The following is a 21,762-nucleotide window of genomic DNA, read 5'->3' on the forward strand; positions in this document are numbered from 1 at the left end:
CAAAGGTACATCTATAGATGGAGAACACCTCAACCATCTAAGATTTGCTAACGATATCATCCTGATAGCTAAAAATCCTGCAGAACTACAAGTAGTAGTCAGTGATTTAGCAAAATTAACAATGAAATTGGCCTTAAAATGAACTTGGCGAAAACAAAAGTCATGTACAATGAACTGGTTGACAATCAAGACAACAAGAAATGACATCACACTAGAAACGGTAGTTGAATATATATATACCTGGGACAAGTAATATCCAAACCTAGCTCACTACTTCCAGAAGTCAAAAGTAGGATCACACTAGCATGATCTTACATTCAGACTAAATTCTGAAATCTTCAGGTCTAAAATGCCAATACACCTGAAGAAAAAAGCATTCGATCAATGCGTACTACCAGTCATGACTTACGAATGTGAAACTTGGACACTAAAAAAAGAAATAACAGCAAAACTCCAAGTTGCCCATAGGTCAATGGAGCGATGCATGCTAGGAATAACCAAGAGAGATCACAAAAGAATAGACTGGATTAGGCAAAGAACCTAGGTAACTGATGTGATCCACAGAATTAAATCTCTCAAATGGCAATGGGCAGGACATCTGGCAAGGAGAACTGATGACAGATGGACCACGAGAATCACAATGTGGTATCCATGAGGAATCAAGAGACCCAAAGGATGTCCATACTTAAGATGGGACTATGACATAAGGAAAAGAGCAGGCACAACATGGTGGAGAGAAGCAAACAATAGGCAAACATGAACACAAATGATGGATGATTATGTAAGGGAGGCTACACCATAATTTGAAATGGTAGAATAAGCTGAAGCTGATGATGAGATATTCATACATATACATATACATACAATGTTAATGAAAACTTATTGTATTTTCATCCACCATGTTGTAAGATTTACTTCTCCTGTATAGTTCATTTCAATCATGAATAGCATTGTTTCAGGAGTGAATGCTTTGTTTAGATTAGAGCTGATTGCCACGCTAATGTATACCAACACTTTGATGGAAATTATTCACTTTAGCATTACAAAGTTGATTACAATGACTGGCTCTGAAATACAACAAATTATGTAAAAAAAAAAATACATATCAAATCTGCATTTAAGTTAATATTTTTAATTTTTATCTTTTTATGGGGTTTTTTTGTTCATAGGAGTTGGATATCTGTTATCACTAGACATTTCCTATTAGTAGTAAAATAAAATTTTAGAACTTCCTGTATGTATGTCAATATAATAATTTTATTATATTCATTCTTTTATATACATGATTGTTATAGACACAATTCATATTTATAATTTTATATAAAATGTTTAAAAAGACTTGTAAAAATAGTCAGCATTTATTCATCTGTGCATTTTATTTTAATCAAATTTGCTTTAAAATTTACTTTCAATATAAGAAATAATTTCAGTTGTTTCATTATTATTAGCTTGTTATTGCTTTTATAAAATCCAGATAAGATTCTTTATCTAAGAAGATTTTAGAAATACTTTCTTTTACTACAATGGATTGTGAATAAAACAGCTTAGAAACCAGATCATAATATAAAGTGTCCACTTAACACCAAAACTCCAGTTTTAAAAAATGTAATTTGATGCAAAAAGGAACGTTTTTGATTGCCTATCATAAAGTTATAGAAATATTTTAAATAAGAATATAAATTTGAAAGGTTGGAGTGATGTCTGATTGGTTCAAATTAAAAAATAACTTCATATAATGATGTCCATGCTTTCAGGAGTATGTTATTATCCTTAAAACCGGTTCATGTTTTCTCCATGTAAGCCTAGTAAATTTCTAATTTCTCCAATTGTTTGAGTTGGTTTAACTAGCTTGTGCAATGTGAAAGTTTACCTCTGTAAAGATGCACTTGAACTTGTTGATTCATTGCAAATATAGCCAGTGCTATGGTGTTGTGATCTTTTTTCAATAATGCTAAATGTTCCTTTAAATGTTGATCGAGTAGGTAGATCATGGCCCAATGTACTGTAAATTCCGGCCATCCCATGGTCATAACTGAAATAGTATATACTCCTAGGAGTTGTAAGTCACTTAGAGGATCTTTAGAATTCCTAATCAAAGGATATACTGTTGGGTTGTGTTTAAAGACAATAGAGGTGTTATTAAGTCTTGTTATTTCTTTGTAAATTTGTTTGAGTTGTTCAGTACTCCACTGACTTAAAAACACTATCAGATCAACTATCACTAACTATAACTAAAAACACTATCTGATCAACAAGGAGTATTTTTTGATAAGTCCCTTTATAACAGATGAAAAATAGCCAGTTTAAAGCAACTAAAGCATTAATTAGATGGTACTGTCTCAACATCGATATACAGAAAGCCCACATATAATCTATTGTTTATTCCATCTATATCATGAGGCTCATATTCATATAAACTGGCAGCTTTCAGGTCCACAGTCAAAAGGGCATATACACCTATCTCCAACAGTAAGGACAGACAGATCAGTTAACTGATGGTATACAAACAGAAAATCTGTAAAAGAAATGAAAGAAAGTCAGTTGTAAGTTTCTGTTGATACTGTTGTTTTGTAAACTTTAAAAATTGTATTTTGGTTTTATAGCCTGAAGAGGGATGAAAATATCTGTATAAAAATCACCCAAAATGCATAGCTTGTTTTTTTGAAAAATAAATGATTGTTTTTCTGTTCTGACTATCCTTGGTGCAAGTTCTTTGTCTCTGATAAAAAGGAAGTTAAGGGAGAAAAATGAAATCAACATTTTTAGATTTTGTTATTTTTTAGTTTAAAAGCTTGTTTTTAAGCTAAATCCAACAAATAGTAACGATACAATAGTCAAACTAAATTACATCAAAGAAATTGCTTTAAAGGCAATTGAAAACATTCATTTTGTATTAAATTTCCATTTTAAAACTTGGAGTTTTGGTGCTTGGTGGACATTTTATACTACATACAATGCTTCTTGCAGTTATCACCATTACTCTTGCATTGTGCTAACTGCAATGACAACAGTTTTGAGCATGTGATCAAAAATGAAGTTGATGTATTTTCTAAATATAAACCTGTAGCCAATGAGAATACTGGATGAAATCAAACTGTGATAAATTCTATTTAATATGAAAAGTTTAGGCCAATTTTAATCTGCTTATTATCAACTCCAGTGACCACTGTTCTTACATAACATAATTTTAGCTATGGTAGTTTGACATACCCCAATTGCAGAGCTCGCGTTAATCCAGAGGCTACAGAAGTATTATCATTTGTAAGATCTAACTCAAATTTATTAATTTTTAGAAATAAAAATTTGAAATGATGATGATAAGATGATAACTGTAATTATTCACAACTGTGTTTAACCATATCTGGTAGGTGCAGAAAGCATAGCTTTAACTGGACCATAACCATTTGGTTATAGTTATGACAGTTAATATTTTTTGAGTATAAGTTTTTTTGCCATAACTGAGATCTTTAACCTTACATTCAGATATAGCACACTAATTTACCAGCTCATTAGAAATGATACAGATAACATTGGTAATAAATGGACTGCAGAAGTACTAACCTAACCCTTGATGGGCATTTTAATTGTGACTTTGTTTATTTAAGTGAACATATCTAGACCTCTACAGACCAGAATCAAGAAACATAAATACAACACAATAAAATTTACTTTATAGCACATTATCTCATTGTTCTACTTTTGCAGAATAACAGGATAAAACATCAATCATCAAAAATCCAGCAATGAGTTGCATAACTTTCCCAGCAACATTTAAAACTGCATTTGTGGTGTCATCTGTTATAATATTTTATTAAAATAAAAAATATTTTAAATTATTATAAAGTGGGAAAAAACTTAATTTTGAGTACAGTATAGGGATGAGTTTTATAAAAAATTGTAAATGCTAATCATGAATAAAATCATCAATAAGTCCAACTCTAGTCGAGAGATGACAGACAACCCCCCTTAGCTCCCCACCCCATCAACCTTCAACCACCAAAATTTAATAGCATCAATCCCCCTAATACACAAACTTCTCTGTAAGATTTCAGAAATTTTCAACAAAAAGAACAGAAGTTATTAAGCTTCAAAGAGGGTGAACAAAATCGTGCCCCCNAATTCTATTTAATATGAAAAGTTTAGGCCAATTTTAATCTGCTTATTATCAACTCCAGTGACCACTGTTCTTACATAACATAATTTTAGCTATGGTAGTTTGACATACCCCAATTGCAGAGCTTGCGTTAATCCAGAGGCTACAGAAGTATTATCATTTGTAAGATCTAACTCAAATTTATTTTTAGAAATAAAAATTTGAAATGATGATGATAAGATGATAACTGTAATTATTCACAACTGTGTTTAACCATATCTGGTAGGTGCAGAAAGCATAGCTTTAACTGGACCATAACCATTTGGTTATAGTTATGACAGTTAATATTTTTTGAGTATAAGTTTTTTTGCCATAACTGAGATCTTTAACCTTACATTCAGATATAGCACACTAATTTACCAGCTCATTAGAAATGATACAGATAACATTGGTAATAAATGGACTGCAGAAGTACTAACCTAACCCTTGATGGGCATTTTAATTGTGACTTTGTTTATTTAAGTGAACATATCTAGACCTCTACAGACCAGAATCAAGAAACATAAATACAACACAATAAAATTTACTTTATAGCACATTATCTCATTGTTCTACTTTTGCAGAATAACAGGATAAAACATCAATCATCAAAAATCCAGCAATGAGTTGCATAACTTTCCCAGCAACATTTAAAACTGCATTTGTGGTGTCATCTGTTATAATATTTTATTAAAATAAAAAATATTTTAAATTATTATAAAGTGGGAAAAAACTTAATTTTGAGTACAGTATAGGGATGAGTTTTATAAAAAATTGTAAATGCTAATCATGAATAAAATCATCAATAAGTCCAACTCTAGTCGAGAGATGACAGACAACCCCCCTTAGCTCCCCACCCCATCAACCTTCAACCACCAAAATTTAATAGCATCAATCCCCCTAATACACAAACTTCTCTGTAAGATTTCAGAAATTTTCAACAAAAAGAACAGAAGTTATTAAGCTTCAAAGAGGGTGAACAAAATCGTGCCCCCCCACACACACATCCATACATATATATATACAGAAAACCCCCAAATTTATTTGCATTTCTCAATGTTTCAAGGTCCAGAGTCCAAAAATGTAAAATTTGGGGAGGTCATTTTTTGACCAATCACAACTTTCCCTCTGTTATATATAAGAGTCAAGAAAGTGAAAATGCATATAAATTTAACAATAAATTTGTTAAATGTGTCAAAATCCATGAAATTTGCAAACGGATCTTAGAAACTAGTATCAATCAAAGGAATGTATATGCATTAATAATGCATAACTTTTTATTATAAAATTAATTCTGTTCTAATTTTATTGATTTGTATATTAACAAATCAATAAAATAACGAGTAAAATTGTCATTACCATAAGCAATACATTGCATGATCCTTTGTTACATAATTTTTGCTTGTTAATTTTTGTTACTCATTACATTACCTTTAATTCATTTATTTGTTTTTTTGTTGTTAGTTAATACACATTGTTATTTCATAATTTATGTATTTATATTTAAGTTTATCTCAGTATTCATTTTAATCTTAAGTTTAAAATTTGCAAAACATATTTTACTTACTCTGTTATATAATGTTCTAGAACAGGGTTTCCACCCTGGTACTAGTAATTATCAAAAGGTCAACTAATTTATCTGTGGGATCAATAAATTACTAGGAATTGTTTAAGATTTATAAATAAATTTATTATTATTATACTTAAAAATAATAATNTAGTTATGACAGTTAATATTTTTTGAGTATAAGTTTTTTTGCCATAACTGAGATCTTTAACCTTACATTCAGATATAGCACACTAATTTACCAGCTCATTAGAAATGATACAGATAACATTGGTAATAAATGGACTGCAGAAGTACTAACCTAACCCTTGATGGGCATTTTAATTGTGACTTTGTTTATTTAAGTGAACATATCTAGACCTCTACAGACCAGAATCAAGAAACATAAATACAACATTAGTTTTATTTATTTCTTAAATCATAATTATATATAATTAAAATTTGACAGTAAATAAAAACTTATTTGTTAAAATATAATACAGCATTACAATAACTTTAATTACAAATGTTTATTCAAACACTATCATTTTTATTTCTTATTGCATAAGAATTAATCAGACATCATACAATATGATTTAATACAATATCTTAAATTTTAACTATTGATTTAATTACAAAAACTGTCAGAACTCCTATCAAATTTCATAGTTCAGATATTTTCAATTTAAAAGAATCTTTTTAATAAAAAATAAAACATAAAATCAAATTTTTGTTTATTTAAACTTTTATTCTTCAAGATTACATTTAATAATTCTATATACAACTGATAGTTAATACTATTCTTTTTAATATTTTAAGCTTCTAGAATAGGCCTAGATTTTGTGATGAAATATTTTATGTTATAAAATTATTAAAACAAACTTATAAGGTAAAAAGAAAATACTCAGGAAAATAAAACAACTCAGTCAATAAAGTTAATCACTGTTTGTCTTTGAGCTGTTTCAATTATGATAATAGTTAATTACTGTCAATTGATACAGTATATCTGGTAACCAGAACATATAAAAAAAAATTTCTAATTTATTTCTTAATTATAAAAATACACTTACAAACACACTATATATATATATATATAATCGCAGTATTTAATTTTAAAATAAAGAGTGAAATAGAGATTAAAATTAATAACAATTAAAAATTTTATGTAATTACAGTTAAAACTTTAATTTATAAACCTAAAATCTACTGCATAATTAATTATTATTACATCAGTAACTTGATAATTTCTTGAAAGTATTCCTAGAACTGCATGGGATAATGTAGTAAAGTATCAAAATATTTTAAAGCAAGAAACAATTACAGGAGTTAAATATTTTATGTAAACAGTATTAAAATGTCTCTCAAAAATATTTGCAACCAGTGTAAGTTGTAATATCATGCATTATTAAAAGGAAAAGTATTATAGGTGAACATGTAAGTAAAATGCTTATTTTGCACAAGTTACTGGATTTATTTTATATTCTAATGATGCAAGTGTATATCAGACTGTCAACATTAAAAAAAAAAAACTATTATGTTACAGGAGAGAGTTGCCAACACTGACAATGATAAACAACTTACATTTTTATTAGCAATGGTTAGACTTCATTCAAAGAGTTAGTTTTATGCAATGATTTTTTTTTCGACGAATTTTAACTTTTCAACTTTATTCTAACGTGACCGAAAGTTATAATCACGCACCAACAGTATTCATAAAAATTACGAGTAACGAATATATATATATATATACATACATATTTTAAATATAGAATCATAAAAATTTTCGCTCGAGTTACGATCTTAAATTTATTTAATCTGTTATGAAAATGAAAGGGGAGAAATAAGTGTAAATTTTACTTCAGCGATGGTCCATTATTCATACCACAGAGAATTATGTTAATTTATAACGTATAAACAACTATTGATGGAGATATTTATCTAAACTAAAAATTGCCTATTAATGAAATGCTGTAAGTAGACCGATTAGATTAGAAAACATTCCAGAATTGCTTTCTCCCCACGTCCACGCGATATTCAAACCAGACTTTTGATTTGACATTAAAAATTTATTAAACTTTTATGGCTCAAGATTTTTACAATTTAAGTTATTTTAAATTGAGATATCTCTGGCATATGCGAAAAATAAACGCGATTAGTATTTTAAAAAATCGACAGCGACAGAGTTTTAGATATTAACAGACTGTAATAAAATTTAAAAATTTATTAGATATCACAATTTTTATGAGATACACATTGAAAGAAATTTTTAACCTAATAAAGACTTTTTTAAATATAGCAATATATCACGATTCTTATAAATGACGGGTCGTTTACAAACAGGTAATATATTATTAGTCAAAAATATCAGAAACGGTCTTTGCATTACTAATGTGGCTACTGAAAAAAAGAAAAAATGTTTCTTTTTTTGCATTGGAGACTACACAGGTTTAAATTATTAACCAGAGTTTACATTTCCTTTATTTTATTTAAACGATAAACAAATTTATTGACATTGAAAATGCTTTCTTTTTAAATCAATTATAGCAGAACGAAAGTAATTAACCGATAAGTTTTAACTTATCTAACTGATTCGGATATTTAATTTCTAGTATACAGCAAATATATTAATCGAACTATAAAACTGATAATAATGTCGCAATTAAAAATCCAATTGTTAATTCGTATCATTTAGCGAAAATATATAAACCTAATGATTATATTAATAGAATACGGATTATCAAATGTTGAACATTAGACATTGATATATTAATTATACAGGATAATAAACTTCGTCTAATATCAATAAAATGAGAAAGGCTAATGGGATTCAAATACTAAGTTAAACAATCAATGACGTACGATATGAATTTTACAATTATGTACTAAAAATTAATTAGCAACTAAGTTATAATTGCGGCATTCTGAATTAATCTTTAATGCTGCATTTATTCAAGCTAAATTTTATAATTATTCGAGGTTCGGAGTAATAATAATTAAACGTAAATATCCTTTTTATTGTATTTTCAATTTTAATGAAGTATTTTATTTCTCTTTTCTTTTCTGCCTTATTACAATAATTAACAATAGATTTTGGCAATAACTTAGTGAAAACTCCAAATGATTATTCATTTGTCCTTTAATATGCGGGATAGTCATTAAAGACCATCATTTCGATCATTGGAAACATCGAAAGAACATCACTTCATATCTTGAACAGATCGTAATGTCCCGCCAGAAAACGAAAAGATGTCATCAAATTCTCTAATAACACGCTGCTTTACTATTTATGTTATTCTCATATTTATAAATAATTGGCTATTTATTTAAATATTTCTTGAATAACGAAGGCTACATACATTACACATATATAGACAAAATACACGAAAGCATAAATTCCTTTCAAAATAAAATCTACTGAAATTTCTTTATCATCACTTTTATATATTAAAGTTGATGAAGTGTTCCTTAAGATCAAATTCCTTTTTTTGTTTACATTTACAGTATTAACTTCTCACGAAAACATTCTTTAATACTCAACTTATTTTTTATTGAAATTTCAAAAGACGAATTTAAATACCTCTTTAATAATATTCGTATTTCTTTTTTTTAAAAAAAATTAACGAATGTATTACTACAAATTTTACGTTTAAGATCTATGTAATAAATACGTCCACTGAATTATATGAATCATACTGTATCTAAAATAAACCTGATACCTGTTGAAGTAGATTGTAAATTAGTCAATAAAGGTATCAAATTTATTCAGTACATTTTCTTTCTTCAACTTTTATTTATATATATATATCGAAAATTCTAATAGATATAAAAATATTGTTTAAAAACATTTTTGCAATCTAACCTATTGTTAAAAAACTGTTGTAAAACTTCCTCTTGTCCCATTTTCCTTGACAATATTTATAGCAGATCAGTAATCAGTTTGACATCTTTAAAATCAATTATTTCCTGGATAATTTTTCACAAGAAGTATACAATTTATATTTTATCAAATATTTCTTTTATTTGATTAAAAAAATAATTAAAACTATATTTATCTCTATGTCGTTTCACGTATTTTACTTTTTTGGGGGGTATATGTGAGGTGATGTTTACAGTATTACAACTATATTAACCAAAATTAGAATCACCTTGCGTAATACCGTTAAAAAACTAAGTTAAACAATTCATTTCCTTCAATTATACCGATGAATTAAATGCATAATGTATAGTCCACGATAAAGAGTGAGAGCTTATGTCCAGATTTGATCTTACAATTAACTAAGTCCAATCTGTCCTACTCTAATGACAATGCGAGCTCTGTCAAACTTTGGCTTGATTCCAACACGACACTTTAAAATGACGTCTGTCTAGCACGTACACTTACGTTATTAAACCATCGGTTCAAACTAAGTTTGCGTGTCAAGGAAACAGCTGACTATGTTTAACAAGTGAGAGAACTCGGTGTAAAATGGCAGTGCAAAAAAAATGCAATCAACACCCCTAACTGCATTAGAGGAATTCTTACAATTAATATCGATTACAAAAAGGTTAGAGATCAGAAAATGGCAGTGTAAAAATCGTGGCACGTCTATACTTTCTCTGAAAGGGTCTCGCCACCACTCTGACGTCAGAGAGAGGTTTCATTTTCTTCTAGGGATGGTCAACGCTTTCAATGGAGAGGCTTTTAAACTATTAGACGAATTTCGACATAAAATGTAGACAGACGCATCGAATAACCGGATATCGGGGCGCCGAGTATTACATATATTTACACAGTGGGCGGCAAATAAAATTAAATTCGTTTAAATCTAACAATTATTGGGCCATTCACTTTCGAATTTTCATCGTATGATAGATCATTCGTAAAATATCTTGTTAAATTTTACAGTAATGGCCATAGTTGTAATTACGTCGTCTGTATCATCTGAAGAACACACACGGTTCATGATTCATATCACGCAGGGGGGAGATGGCAGCTCATTTAACTTCCGTCCAAACTCAGTTCATGTTAATCGCGTACGTCACGTAAAGAGGGTAAAATTTTCCTCGCCTATCAAAGTAAAAATATTGATCGAAGACTGAGCACGTGTTACCATCCCACAGTTTGCTTAGTTGAGATATTTCTTTGATTTCGAATTTGATTTTTTCTTTTAAAATTTTTTTTTGTAAACGTCACGCAAACTTCCTCCAATTACTTCGCTTTTTGAAGAAAAATTATAATTAAGTATAGTAAAATAATGGCTTCGAATTTCTAAATCAGTAAATATCTCAATAATCAACTATTTTTCTTAAATAAAATGCCCACCAAATTTATTTAAACAAGAATAAAAATCGTCAAAAAGCAGGTGAAAGAAGCCGTTGAAACCACACCTCTGAAGGGGGTCAATAAGGGATGGGATATGTGAGATTCCTATCCTAAATTTTATGATCGCAAAATCGGTACTTTTCCCCGTTACACAATAGAAACCAACAGTAAAATAAAAAAATAATAATAAAATGTCCTAGAAACATTTTAATTTGAGGGAGAGGAAAAAATCACACACACACACAGAAGAGGATTTCCAAGTGTTCCTGTCTACATATGGTAAGCCTGTAAGCAGGTCAATGCCGAACTTCAATCTGTTTTCAGAATGTTCCGTTTTCTATTTTCTAACAATCGATACGGCTTTGCCTATTTATCAATATCGACTCCGACACTTCTACCAGTTTCTATTTATTCTCGAGTTTTCAACACTAGTTTGTTGTCTGCTAAAACGGTGATAAAAAACAGATGTTCAGACTGTCGTTCAATATGAACGAAAGCCGGCCTTCGCTTTACCGACGTCTCTTTCGAGTCAGGGAGAACAACTTTCAACATACTTAACTAATCCTGATAACTAAATCTAGCTGCGATTCCAAATAAAAAGTAAAGAGTAGAGAAAAAGTAGCGAAAAATGCAACTCGTCACGTATGCATTTCGTTCTCAGTTCATCTTACATTTAAAAAAATTACACGGTTTTATCGAGAACTCATTTAAAACAACCTTATTAGTATGTCATTAATTTAATCTGCAATTAACAATTGAAAGTTAATATCTTGAGAGCTCATACGTTAAAATAACTATTTTAATAGTATTGCCTTATTGACGGATGTAATATTTAGTCTAGTAGGAAATAGTGATGTCATATATACACTCACGCGCCCTTCATTTATCAGAAATCTCTATGAAGCACATTTTCTAATATCCTTTACAAGTAGTTAGCCTGAAACAGAATGCGTCATGTTTATTTCCTTATTAGATTTCAATAAACATCTGTTGGCTTTTCGAAACTCAACAAAGAAACAGACTTCTTATTTTTTAAAAAGTATTAATAAAAATGATTTGGTCTTATTTAAAAAGCTTTAAAACATCTTTTCAGAAATGGCGAAGTCTCAATTTTCGGTTGAATAAAGCCGACGGAATTCGAAAGCTTTTGAATGCAGGTGTTTACTCTTCCTATGCTGGCAATGACCGTCACCCAAGCCAATACCTAAACAGGATGAACCACTCCGTCCTGCTTAAACAGCCATTCATAACTGAACAGGGGAAAGAGGATGGGAAAGAAAGGAATAAGATCCATCCTGTTAATCGACTAATGAAACAATGTGAACGAATTTCACATTGTTTCATCAGTCGCATGCAAAACATCCCGACTTTTTCAATCATTCGTAAATACTTACTAAAATAAAATTTATAATAATAGAATCAATAAACCATTAAAATTAACATCACTGAGAGAAATGATTAAAATAGGCATTACATTTATTTAATTTTCTAATGATAGAAAATGATTACAAAATATATTTTCTTAACTGAATTTGAAAAATCATGCAAGTAGCTAAAAGACAATAACACTCAACTATTTGTTCTCAATTGAACTTTAATTTTTAAAACCATTCCAAAGTTCAGGTAGTTTATATGTTTTAAGATAACTTGGTAGACAAAATCCAAATTTATTTAATAAACTTTTCATTGGTACATTTAATCTGATGAAATTTTATCAAGAGATTAACTATGTCTGAAATTAAACAACTCACATAATTTGATCTCAATGACTATTTACTTTATTGAAACAGTAATGTTGAAAAGAAATTAGTTTATTTAAGATCTGTCATATCATGACAGCTGCACACTTACATTTTATTTCTACAGAATGAAATAAAAAATATTACATAATTACATTTGATATAAAATAGTTCTAGATATATTAAATATAGTATATAAAAAAATAAATCTTTTAATCACTTTACATTACTTCATAGCATAAACTGATTAAATTGTTAAAACATTTATCAAAATTTTGCTTAGGAAAATATTTTATTATATTAGGATCTGTAATTTATTTTGACAGATAAGTATTCTCATGTTCAAATTTAATACAAAGCTATAAAAAGATGAATTCTTTTTTTAAATCTGGAAAATTTATATAGATTTTAAGAAAATATATTTTTATGAATAAAATAAGTTTTAAATTATTTGAGTAACTGATCTTCACTTTTTAAAATATATACCATCCATTAACATTAATTCTACTACTAAAATCAATTAATACATGAAATTAAATTTTGAAATTCAAATATAATAAAATTTTTTATTACTCCATATTGTTTGTATATATTATTAATGGAACTGAAAATTTCATTTTAAAGTCATTAATATTTTAAAGTGTACATAAATTTTTTAGATGAAATGCTTAATTTATCAGAACTTCAATGATATTCACTGATGCAACTCAAATCTGATATCAAATCCAACTGAATTTTAATTAATATAGAAATCAGAAAAATTATTAATTAAAATGAAAGTAATAATAATGATGATGATCATTTATAATAACCTTCAATTTATTATGTTTATATACTTCTTAATTATAGACATTGTTTAATATTTTCTCAGAACAATTAAATCCTTAATTTTTCTAAATTGATATCTAATTAAGGATGATGATAAATATTTAATAAAATATTCATTAGAAAATATTTTTCCTTGATGGAGATTTTAACGGAAAAAATAATGTAATTAGCTTTGTAAAATAATACAGTATATATATTTTCACTTTTCTTCAATTATATTTTTCAAGAAATTTATGATTATTATTTTTAAAATAATATTCTTTGCTAATTTTTTTTCAATTTATAAGGTTTGAAAAATTATTTTTTTAGTTTATTTAAATTAGTAAATATACTTCAAATTATTATATAAAAAATTTCAATAATTTTTTTAATCAACTATTTTAAAATATAAATATTCTAATGCATAAGAAATGTTTAAGTTTTATTACTTTCAATCTATAACTTTTTCACAATGTTTATTATTATTTAATAATGCATTTAATTATTATTAAAGTAAAATATTAAAATATTTATTAAACAAAACAATTCATATCACTAAACAATATTTGATAAAGAAATGCCTAGTTTAAATTCAGAAATATAAAATTGACAAATTCATATATTAGAGAAAAAATCTTTGTTGTATTGTAAGTCATTTAGGAAATAATTAATTTTGTCTGCACTGCTTTATATTAATAAATTCAGGAATTCTACAGTTTATTGATATTTTAATGTAATATGATAATTTTTATAAAGACATATTAGTTTATCATATATTTTATTTTTTATCAACTTTTTCAATATTAAAATTGCAATCAAACTGTTATTGTATAAATATAATAATAATAAACATGAAATAATTGTAAATATCTAAACAATAATAATATCAAGCCAATTTCTAAAAAGCTAATATTTGAGTTGAGAAATTTTGATTGTTCATTACATTCAAATAATAAGTTTCTGAAATGTAAACAAATTAAGTTCTAAATCAAATATTTTATATAAATTACAGAATTATATAATCAAAATAATAATTGTGTTTTTATTAAATTTTTGAGTGTTTACATTAAATTTCACAATTTTTTTTCTTTTAGAAATTATAGTAGTAATTCCTTATAAGAAATTTATGTAAAAAACTTACTATATTATTGATTAAAATAAAATGTAAATTTCATCATTCTTATTTTCATCAGAATGATGAAATTTCAGTTTAGATCTATATACACATTGGAATAAAATAGTTTTGTAGATAAATATAGTACATGTACAATTTTATATTGCCATAAATTCTTATAAGAACATTTATAAATGATTTTAGAAAATTTTAAAGCTGATCTTATAAATATATATGTATAGCTTATAATTTAACTTTATTTACTTATAATACAATATTCTATCTGATTTTGAATAATATAAATGATAATTTATGCTGATTTAAACTGTATATAAAATTTTGATGCATCAATTGCAATATTACATAAAATGCGGTTATCAAAAGATCCATTTTATTTGTAATAGCATAAATTGTACTAACATCAACAAAACTTCAAATACATCTTAAAACTAGCATAAACATTTAAATAACAAACATTTTCAACCTTTTCGAAAGGTCTTCATTAAGTTAAGTATATCAAATCTCAACAGAAAGAAAGTTTAGAGTTTGAATTTCTTACAAAATAACATAGTAGTGGAGTGCTCTGATTAGAGCTCTCAAAAATATTACTTGATATTAATGTAACTACATTAGCAAATAGCAGTGAGATACATAATTAAATAGAATAAAGTAAGCTAAGTTAACAAAGCTTGTTATGCCCTTCAGATAGGCTTGTTCATGTCCCTATGTCTATAGAACCTCATACTATGATTTTCATGCATTTTAAAATCTATCAAGATTTTTAAAAAGTTGAAAATGTTTGTTACTTAAATGTTTATGTTGGTTTTAAGGTATATAGAAGTTTTGTTAAAATCCATTTCAATCTTTTTTAGTAAATAATTTGCTGTAGAAGTTTTCAGATTCAAATTTTATATATTCAATAACATTTTGTTAACTTAAACACAGTCAAATCTACAAAAGCAAACTATTAAAACTTTTATTGCATATGTATAAAAATATTTTTGTTACTGGTTTAATATGCATTTTAGTTTAATTAAAAAACTAAGCAAAACTATCTGAAGAAAATTCACAACAGTGGTCAAGAATTTTAGTTGCATATTTGTCATATATTTACCATTTTAAAATTTATTAAAATGTCTATCTTGATTAGAAGAAATATCTTACCCTAAATATACAGACAATGTTGATAAAATAAATTTATCATATGAATTTTATATTTAAAAAATTTTTTTAAATTTTATTAGCAAGTGTAAATTATTTTTTAGTAGTGTAAACATGATTATTTTAGTTAACAAACTATTTAATTATTAATGTTTATTATTAATTAAATAGTTTCAAATATTTTTTTTCTTATCACAAAATAATTTAAACAAATTTAAACTATTTTCAATTAATTTAATAAACTGCATAATATAATAATTATTGGATAATATTTGTATTTACATTTCAATTTTATAAATTCATCTACTAAATTATAGATAAACTTTGGTATAAATGAAATTATAGATTAATATTTAAAAAATAATTATATTTTAAATTTCAAGCATTCAAACATCTTAGCCTAGATTCAACGTAGGATTGAGATATTCAATTTCTTCCCACTCATAAAAAAAAATAATAAAAACATTGTATTAACATAACACATGTAATAAAATATTCTCAAGTTTTTTAAATTACTACAATTAATAAATATTAAAATCTAATAAAAATAGTAATAATTACTGTATTGTAGTTTATTTGAATGATGAATATAACTTGCACATTCATATTAGACTATGTATCAATTGTCTTTTACATCTCAGAATACAATTAAATATAAAAAATATTCGATCTGATTACAAACTGTAGTATAATTTATTTATTTATTTTTACATAAAAACAAAATCAAAAAATTGAAAAAATCAATTCATAATTCATGAAAATAATTATTCACAATTCATACATTAGGGACAATTAATACAAATTTAAAGTTATCCTAAAATCATACATTATTTTATGATTTTTTTTGAGGTCAATAAAATTCCAATTATCCATGTTTACTAGACAATGTGGAAAAATTGAATATAAATGTTATAATAATGGAATTTTAACTAATCAAACCATTCACTATAGCATTTCTTAAAATATTTTTGTGTTCATTTAATAGTATAGCATGCCATTCTGGAAATAAAAACTAAAACAAGAGTTGGCTGCCAATATAATAGTTATTTGTTAGCCAAATAGAGGCTTTTTTTCTTTCTTTGAACATGTATATTGCATTGCTATAAATGCAATTGAATTTAATTTTGCTACAGCTTAACCAAATTATCATATTTAAATCTAACCAAACAATTTGAAATTTTTAAATTTTAAATTATAAAAAAAATTGTTATAAAATAATGTGTATTCAATGTACAGTAATCATTTCATTATAAAAATAAAAAGTGTGAATTTTTCCCCAAAATGCAATTTTAGATAAATTAATATATTCAATAATTAACTAATTTTATCAATTTGGAAAATGTAAAAAAATTAAAGCATAAAACTCAATTTTAAACACCATAAGTCTAGATCTAACATATTTCATCATTTATTTTATTTAAAATTAGAAATATAAATATATTCAATATTATAGTAAATGTAATTTGTCTTCAGAAAACAAAAGATTCAATATAAATCTTTAAAATATATAAAATTCAAATTTTATAGATTATCAAACTAATCTATAAAATTAAATCAAATTTAATCATTTTCAAAAACTCCTAGAATGATTTCAAATGAAATACTTTTTAATAGAAACATTATTGTTAAAAAATAAAATGCAGTACTATTAATTTATTAGTACACAAAATCTTGATGCATTCACTTTTTGAAATAAATGTAACATCATTAAACATGTCCAATACTTTTTATAACTAGCAGTATTCACAGATACACATAAGTTATATGTAACATTTAGTAAATCTTTTTTAGTAAATAATTTGCTATAAAAGTTTTCAGATTCAAATTTTATATATTCAATAACATTAATTTGTTAATTTAAACACAGTCAAATCTACAAAAGCAAACTATTAAAACTTTTATTGCATATGTATAAAAATATTTTTGTTACTGGTTTAATATGCATTTTAGTTTAATTAAAAAACTAAGCAAAACTATCAGAAGAAAATTCACAACAGTGGTCAAAAATTTTAGTTGCATATTTGTCATATATTTACCATTTTAAAATTTATTAAAATGTCTATCTTGATTAGAAGAAATATTACATTTAGTGATTAATGTAATTTTTAGTGATTAATTTAATTAAGAATAGAGCTATATGTTTTCTTCTGTACAATTATTTTGTGTTATCTAAAAAAATTAAAATATAATATAAAAGGTTTCTACTTTGGAGATCTCTCAATAACAAATCAGAAATTATAACAAAATCAATCTTATTCTAAGAGACAAGAACATTTATTGGGTAAACATTTCTAAATTTACATTCATCATCAAACACTGAATGTAAATAATAAAAAAATTATATAAACTTACTATTTGCAGAATTTAATAAATGCTTATAATAATTAAAAATTTTTAATAAGATAAGAGTTTACTACATTTGTTTTAAATTAATAAAATAAAAATGAATTAAAATATGTATGTATTTTTACAGCATTTGCAGAATTTATAAGGAAAGATCTCAGTAAAAGAGAATACAGTAAATTTTATGCAAAAGAATTACCTAGTACACATTGTGAAAGAAACATTTTATTAACAGAATAGAAAAATACAGATTATTATATTATATATATATTTTTGAAATAGAACAATAAATTTTGAAATTCAATTAATGGCAGTCATAGCATTTTCTAAAATAATTAATCTTCATATTCCTTATACTGTACATTTTAAATTTTGAAAGAATTTTAAAAGAAATATTATACATGTTATACTGCAAAAAATTTTAGTGATTGCATAGATATTTTATTGATAATATTTCAAAGATGCAATTTTTTATTTTTCAATATTTTTATTTCAGTTGATGGATATAAATCTGAAAGCATTTACTAAATAAAATTTTTTGATTCCTGAAATAATGCTATTTAACTATACAAATAAAAAGAGACAGTAATTAAATAATAATCTGATTTTACTGTTTATATCTTATTTTTTGAGAAATATATACCATTTAATGAAAAAACTTATAAAAGCAATAAAAAATCCTATAAAATTCCTGGAAAAAAACTGAAAAATTACATCAAGTTAATACTATTTTACATATATAAATTTTACATTTATATATTATATATATATAATTTTTTCAAATTTTTTTATATTAAACTATGTACAAAAGTATTTTATTACAAGGAGATAAAACATTTGCAAATTTAAAGTATAAACATCAAAATTATATTTTTAGAAGGTAGAAATAACTATTTTAAGAATCATTTCAATAAAATACAAAGATAAGCTTTCAAAATCATTTACCTTAACAAAAAATTACTTATTGCATAGTAATACTATATTCATTCATTTTAGATTATTATAAAAAAAAATTATTATTAGGTCAAGGCAATTATAATTAGATAAATTAATTATATTTCTTAAGGTAAATTTATGAAAAACATTCTATTATGAAGACTGTATTATAAAGAAAAAATTTATTAAATGAAAAATAAATTAGCTTTAATATGAATATGAGGATATATTTGCATATTAAATAAATTTTAAATATTAGATCAGGTTTAAAAAAAGCTTTCTTAATGTTAAAAGAATAAAATTATTCTTAAATAAAAGAACTTTTTCATGTCATATCACAAAACTTTTATAATTTTTTGTTTTCATTCTATGATTGATTACATTACAAGTGACAATATTCATAGACAGACTTTATGCAAATGTTTGAATTCTATTTGATTAATCAACATTAATGATATGCTATTCTTACTTATTGTTCATTGCAATACATTTACATTTAGAAAAATTTCATTAATAAATTACTATACACATTTTAAAAATCTTTAATATATTATTTTGTATAATTTTGGAACTATATTACTACTACTATCATCATATATTCAGCATTTAATTTTTGAAACTGTTATAAATGTGTTAAATCTTTGAAATTAGAAATAAAAATGTTCTCTAATTTATAATAATTATGATAATTTGATTTTACTGTAAAAGGAAAGTTAGATATATCTGTCATTTCATTTCTGTAATAACATATGTCAATTTCAGCATGAGTAGATTTAGGTAAGAATTTTAATATTACAAAAGTATGTTTCACTAAAAATCACATAATCAACATATTTACACCATTAATTTAAATTATATTTTTAATTGAAAATAGCACAAATCTTTAGATAGCTTTCGAATTCCATTTAAAAAAGAACAGACTCAAATATATTCTTTTATAAAGCTAAAGTCTTGATTAAATTAAAAATTCAATTACATAATCATCATATTACAAAGAAAATTTTAAGAGACAGTGTATATATGTATATATATATATATAATTTCAGAATTTATTAAGTTAATTTTCTAAAATTTGATCTTTTAAAACCGATTCAGATTAAATGCGATCTTCGACAGATAGAGATCAAGATAGTAAATTTCTCCTAAATAGAGGTTAAAGCAGTAGAGGTTAAAGGTTAAAGGTTAGAAGTTAAAGAGCAGTAAAATCAAAATCAACAATTAAAAAAAAAGATAGCAAATTTTTATATTCCGAAATAATAAACATTTCTCCCATCATCGCACCACTCAAAATTAACCTTTCAGTAGGGAGAAAAAAAGATATATTTTTATAAATCTTATATACTTACACATATATTCTTGTTAAACTTTTTTTCAGTTAAAAAACTGAAATAAAAAAACAAACTTTTTTTTTAATAATCTTTATAATAATTATATACATCATTGATTACAGCAGAAATGTAGATAAAGCAGCCTTTAATCTTTATTTAAATCATTTTTTAGTAAGCAGAACTCAAGTACACAGACTAGACCTATACATAAACCCACTTAAAATTGAATGAATTAATCTTAAGTGAGTTCAATTTTTTTCTCTTCCCTCTTTAAACATGACCGAGTTAAGAAAAAAATACAATTCTGTATGCAAGAAATTATAGATAAATCTATAAGTTTGCATAAATGTTGAAGGGTGAGGGAAAAAAACAGGAAAAAAAAAATCGCAGACATCAATGAATGGATTGTTTGTCTGTCTGTCTGTCCGTATTAAAAAATCGTCAACAAATCGGAAATTAATAATTAATTAATCGATATTCTTGTAATTTTTACGAATTTCTCGTAACATTAAAGAAATTTAAATGCTCTTTCTTACCTTAATAATTGCACATTCCCAGATAGCTAATAAAAGCAGGAAACTCGATAGTCTATACAACATTACTAACGTATCCTAATTAATATCGGAAGACACTTAATTTTAATAATCTTGTTTGTCTTTTTTTTTGTTTTGTTTTTCTTTAAAAACAATCTAAAAATGATTTCGCTTGACCATCACCAATTCAAGAATAAGCCAGAAATGGTGCTGGAACTATTTTCCACTCGTCACAAATGTATATCCTTACGCAGCCGTATGGCATCCTTATTATAAAATTCCCATGTTAGAAATATAATCCGTCGATCGTTCGGTTAATCTCTTAATTATTTAAACGAATTTTATATGTATTATATTAATAATGACTTTTCTGTTAGTTTTATTTTAATTTATTTCTAAGTTTTTCTGAATAAAAAGTGATTGTGTAGTGTAATATAATATATATATATACTGTATATATTATATGCGTCTATGTGGTTTTTTTGCATTCTTATTCGATGAATGTTTCTATTTAAATTTTTATTTTCAATTGTATAAACTTTCCTAAATGAATTTCGGTGAATAATATAATTAATCTATACATTAAGCAGAATTTAATTGTGTAATACTTCGATTAATTTTTGTCGTAAAGCTTAAGTTTCTGCGATATTTTTATCTATGTATTTATATTTCCTGAATTAATTGCTTCACTTTATTACTCTTAAATGCTCCCTTTAAAGTTCTAAATACATATTAATTATTTGTTTGTACTTTAAAAATTCTTTATATTGATATCTCTACTCGATCAGAAGAAAAACGCAAACAATTGTAAATCCATAAAT

At 25.3% G+C, this 21,762-nt stretch overlaps 1 protein-coding gene across 1 annotated transcript in view; it reads right to left on the bottom strand.

The window, feature by feature from the left end:
- LOC111624967 (syndecan-like) overlaps positions 1–21,173 on the bottom strand; it is a 62,376-nt gene extending 41,203 nt beyond the window's left edge. The window contains exon 1 of the mRNA XM_023367964.1: positions 20,945–21,173. Within this exon, the coding sequence (XP_023223732.1) occupies positions 20,945–21,007 (63 nt within the window). The 5' untranslated portion in view covers positions 21,008–21,173. The remainder of the gene's footprint in view (positions 1–20,944) is intronic.
- Positions 21,174–21,762: the final 589 nt, after the last annotated feature.

The sequence above is a fragment of the Centruroides sculpturatus genome, unplaced genomic scaffold, assembly GCF_000671375.1.
Source record: "Centruroides sculpturatus isolate CEXI.00-Female unplaced genomic scaffold, Cexi_2.0 scaffold371, whole genome shotgun sequence".
NCBI classification, from domain to species: domain Eukaryota; kingdom Metazoa; phylum Arthropoda; class Arachnida; order Scorpiones; family Buthidae; genus Centruroides; species Centruroides sculpturatus.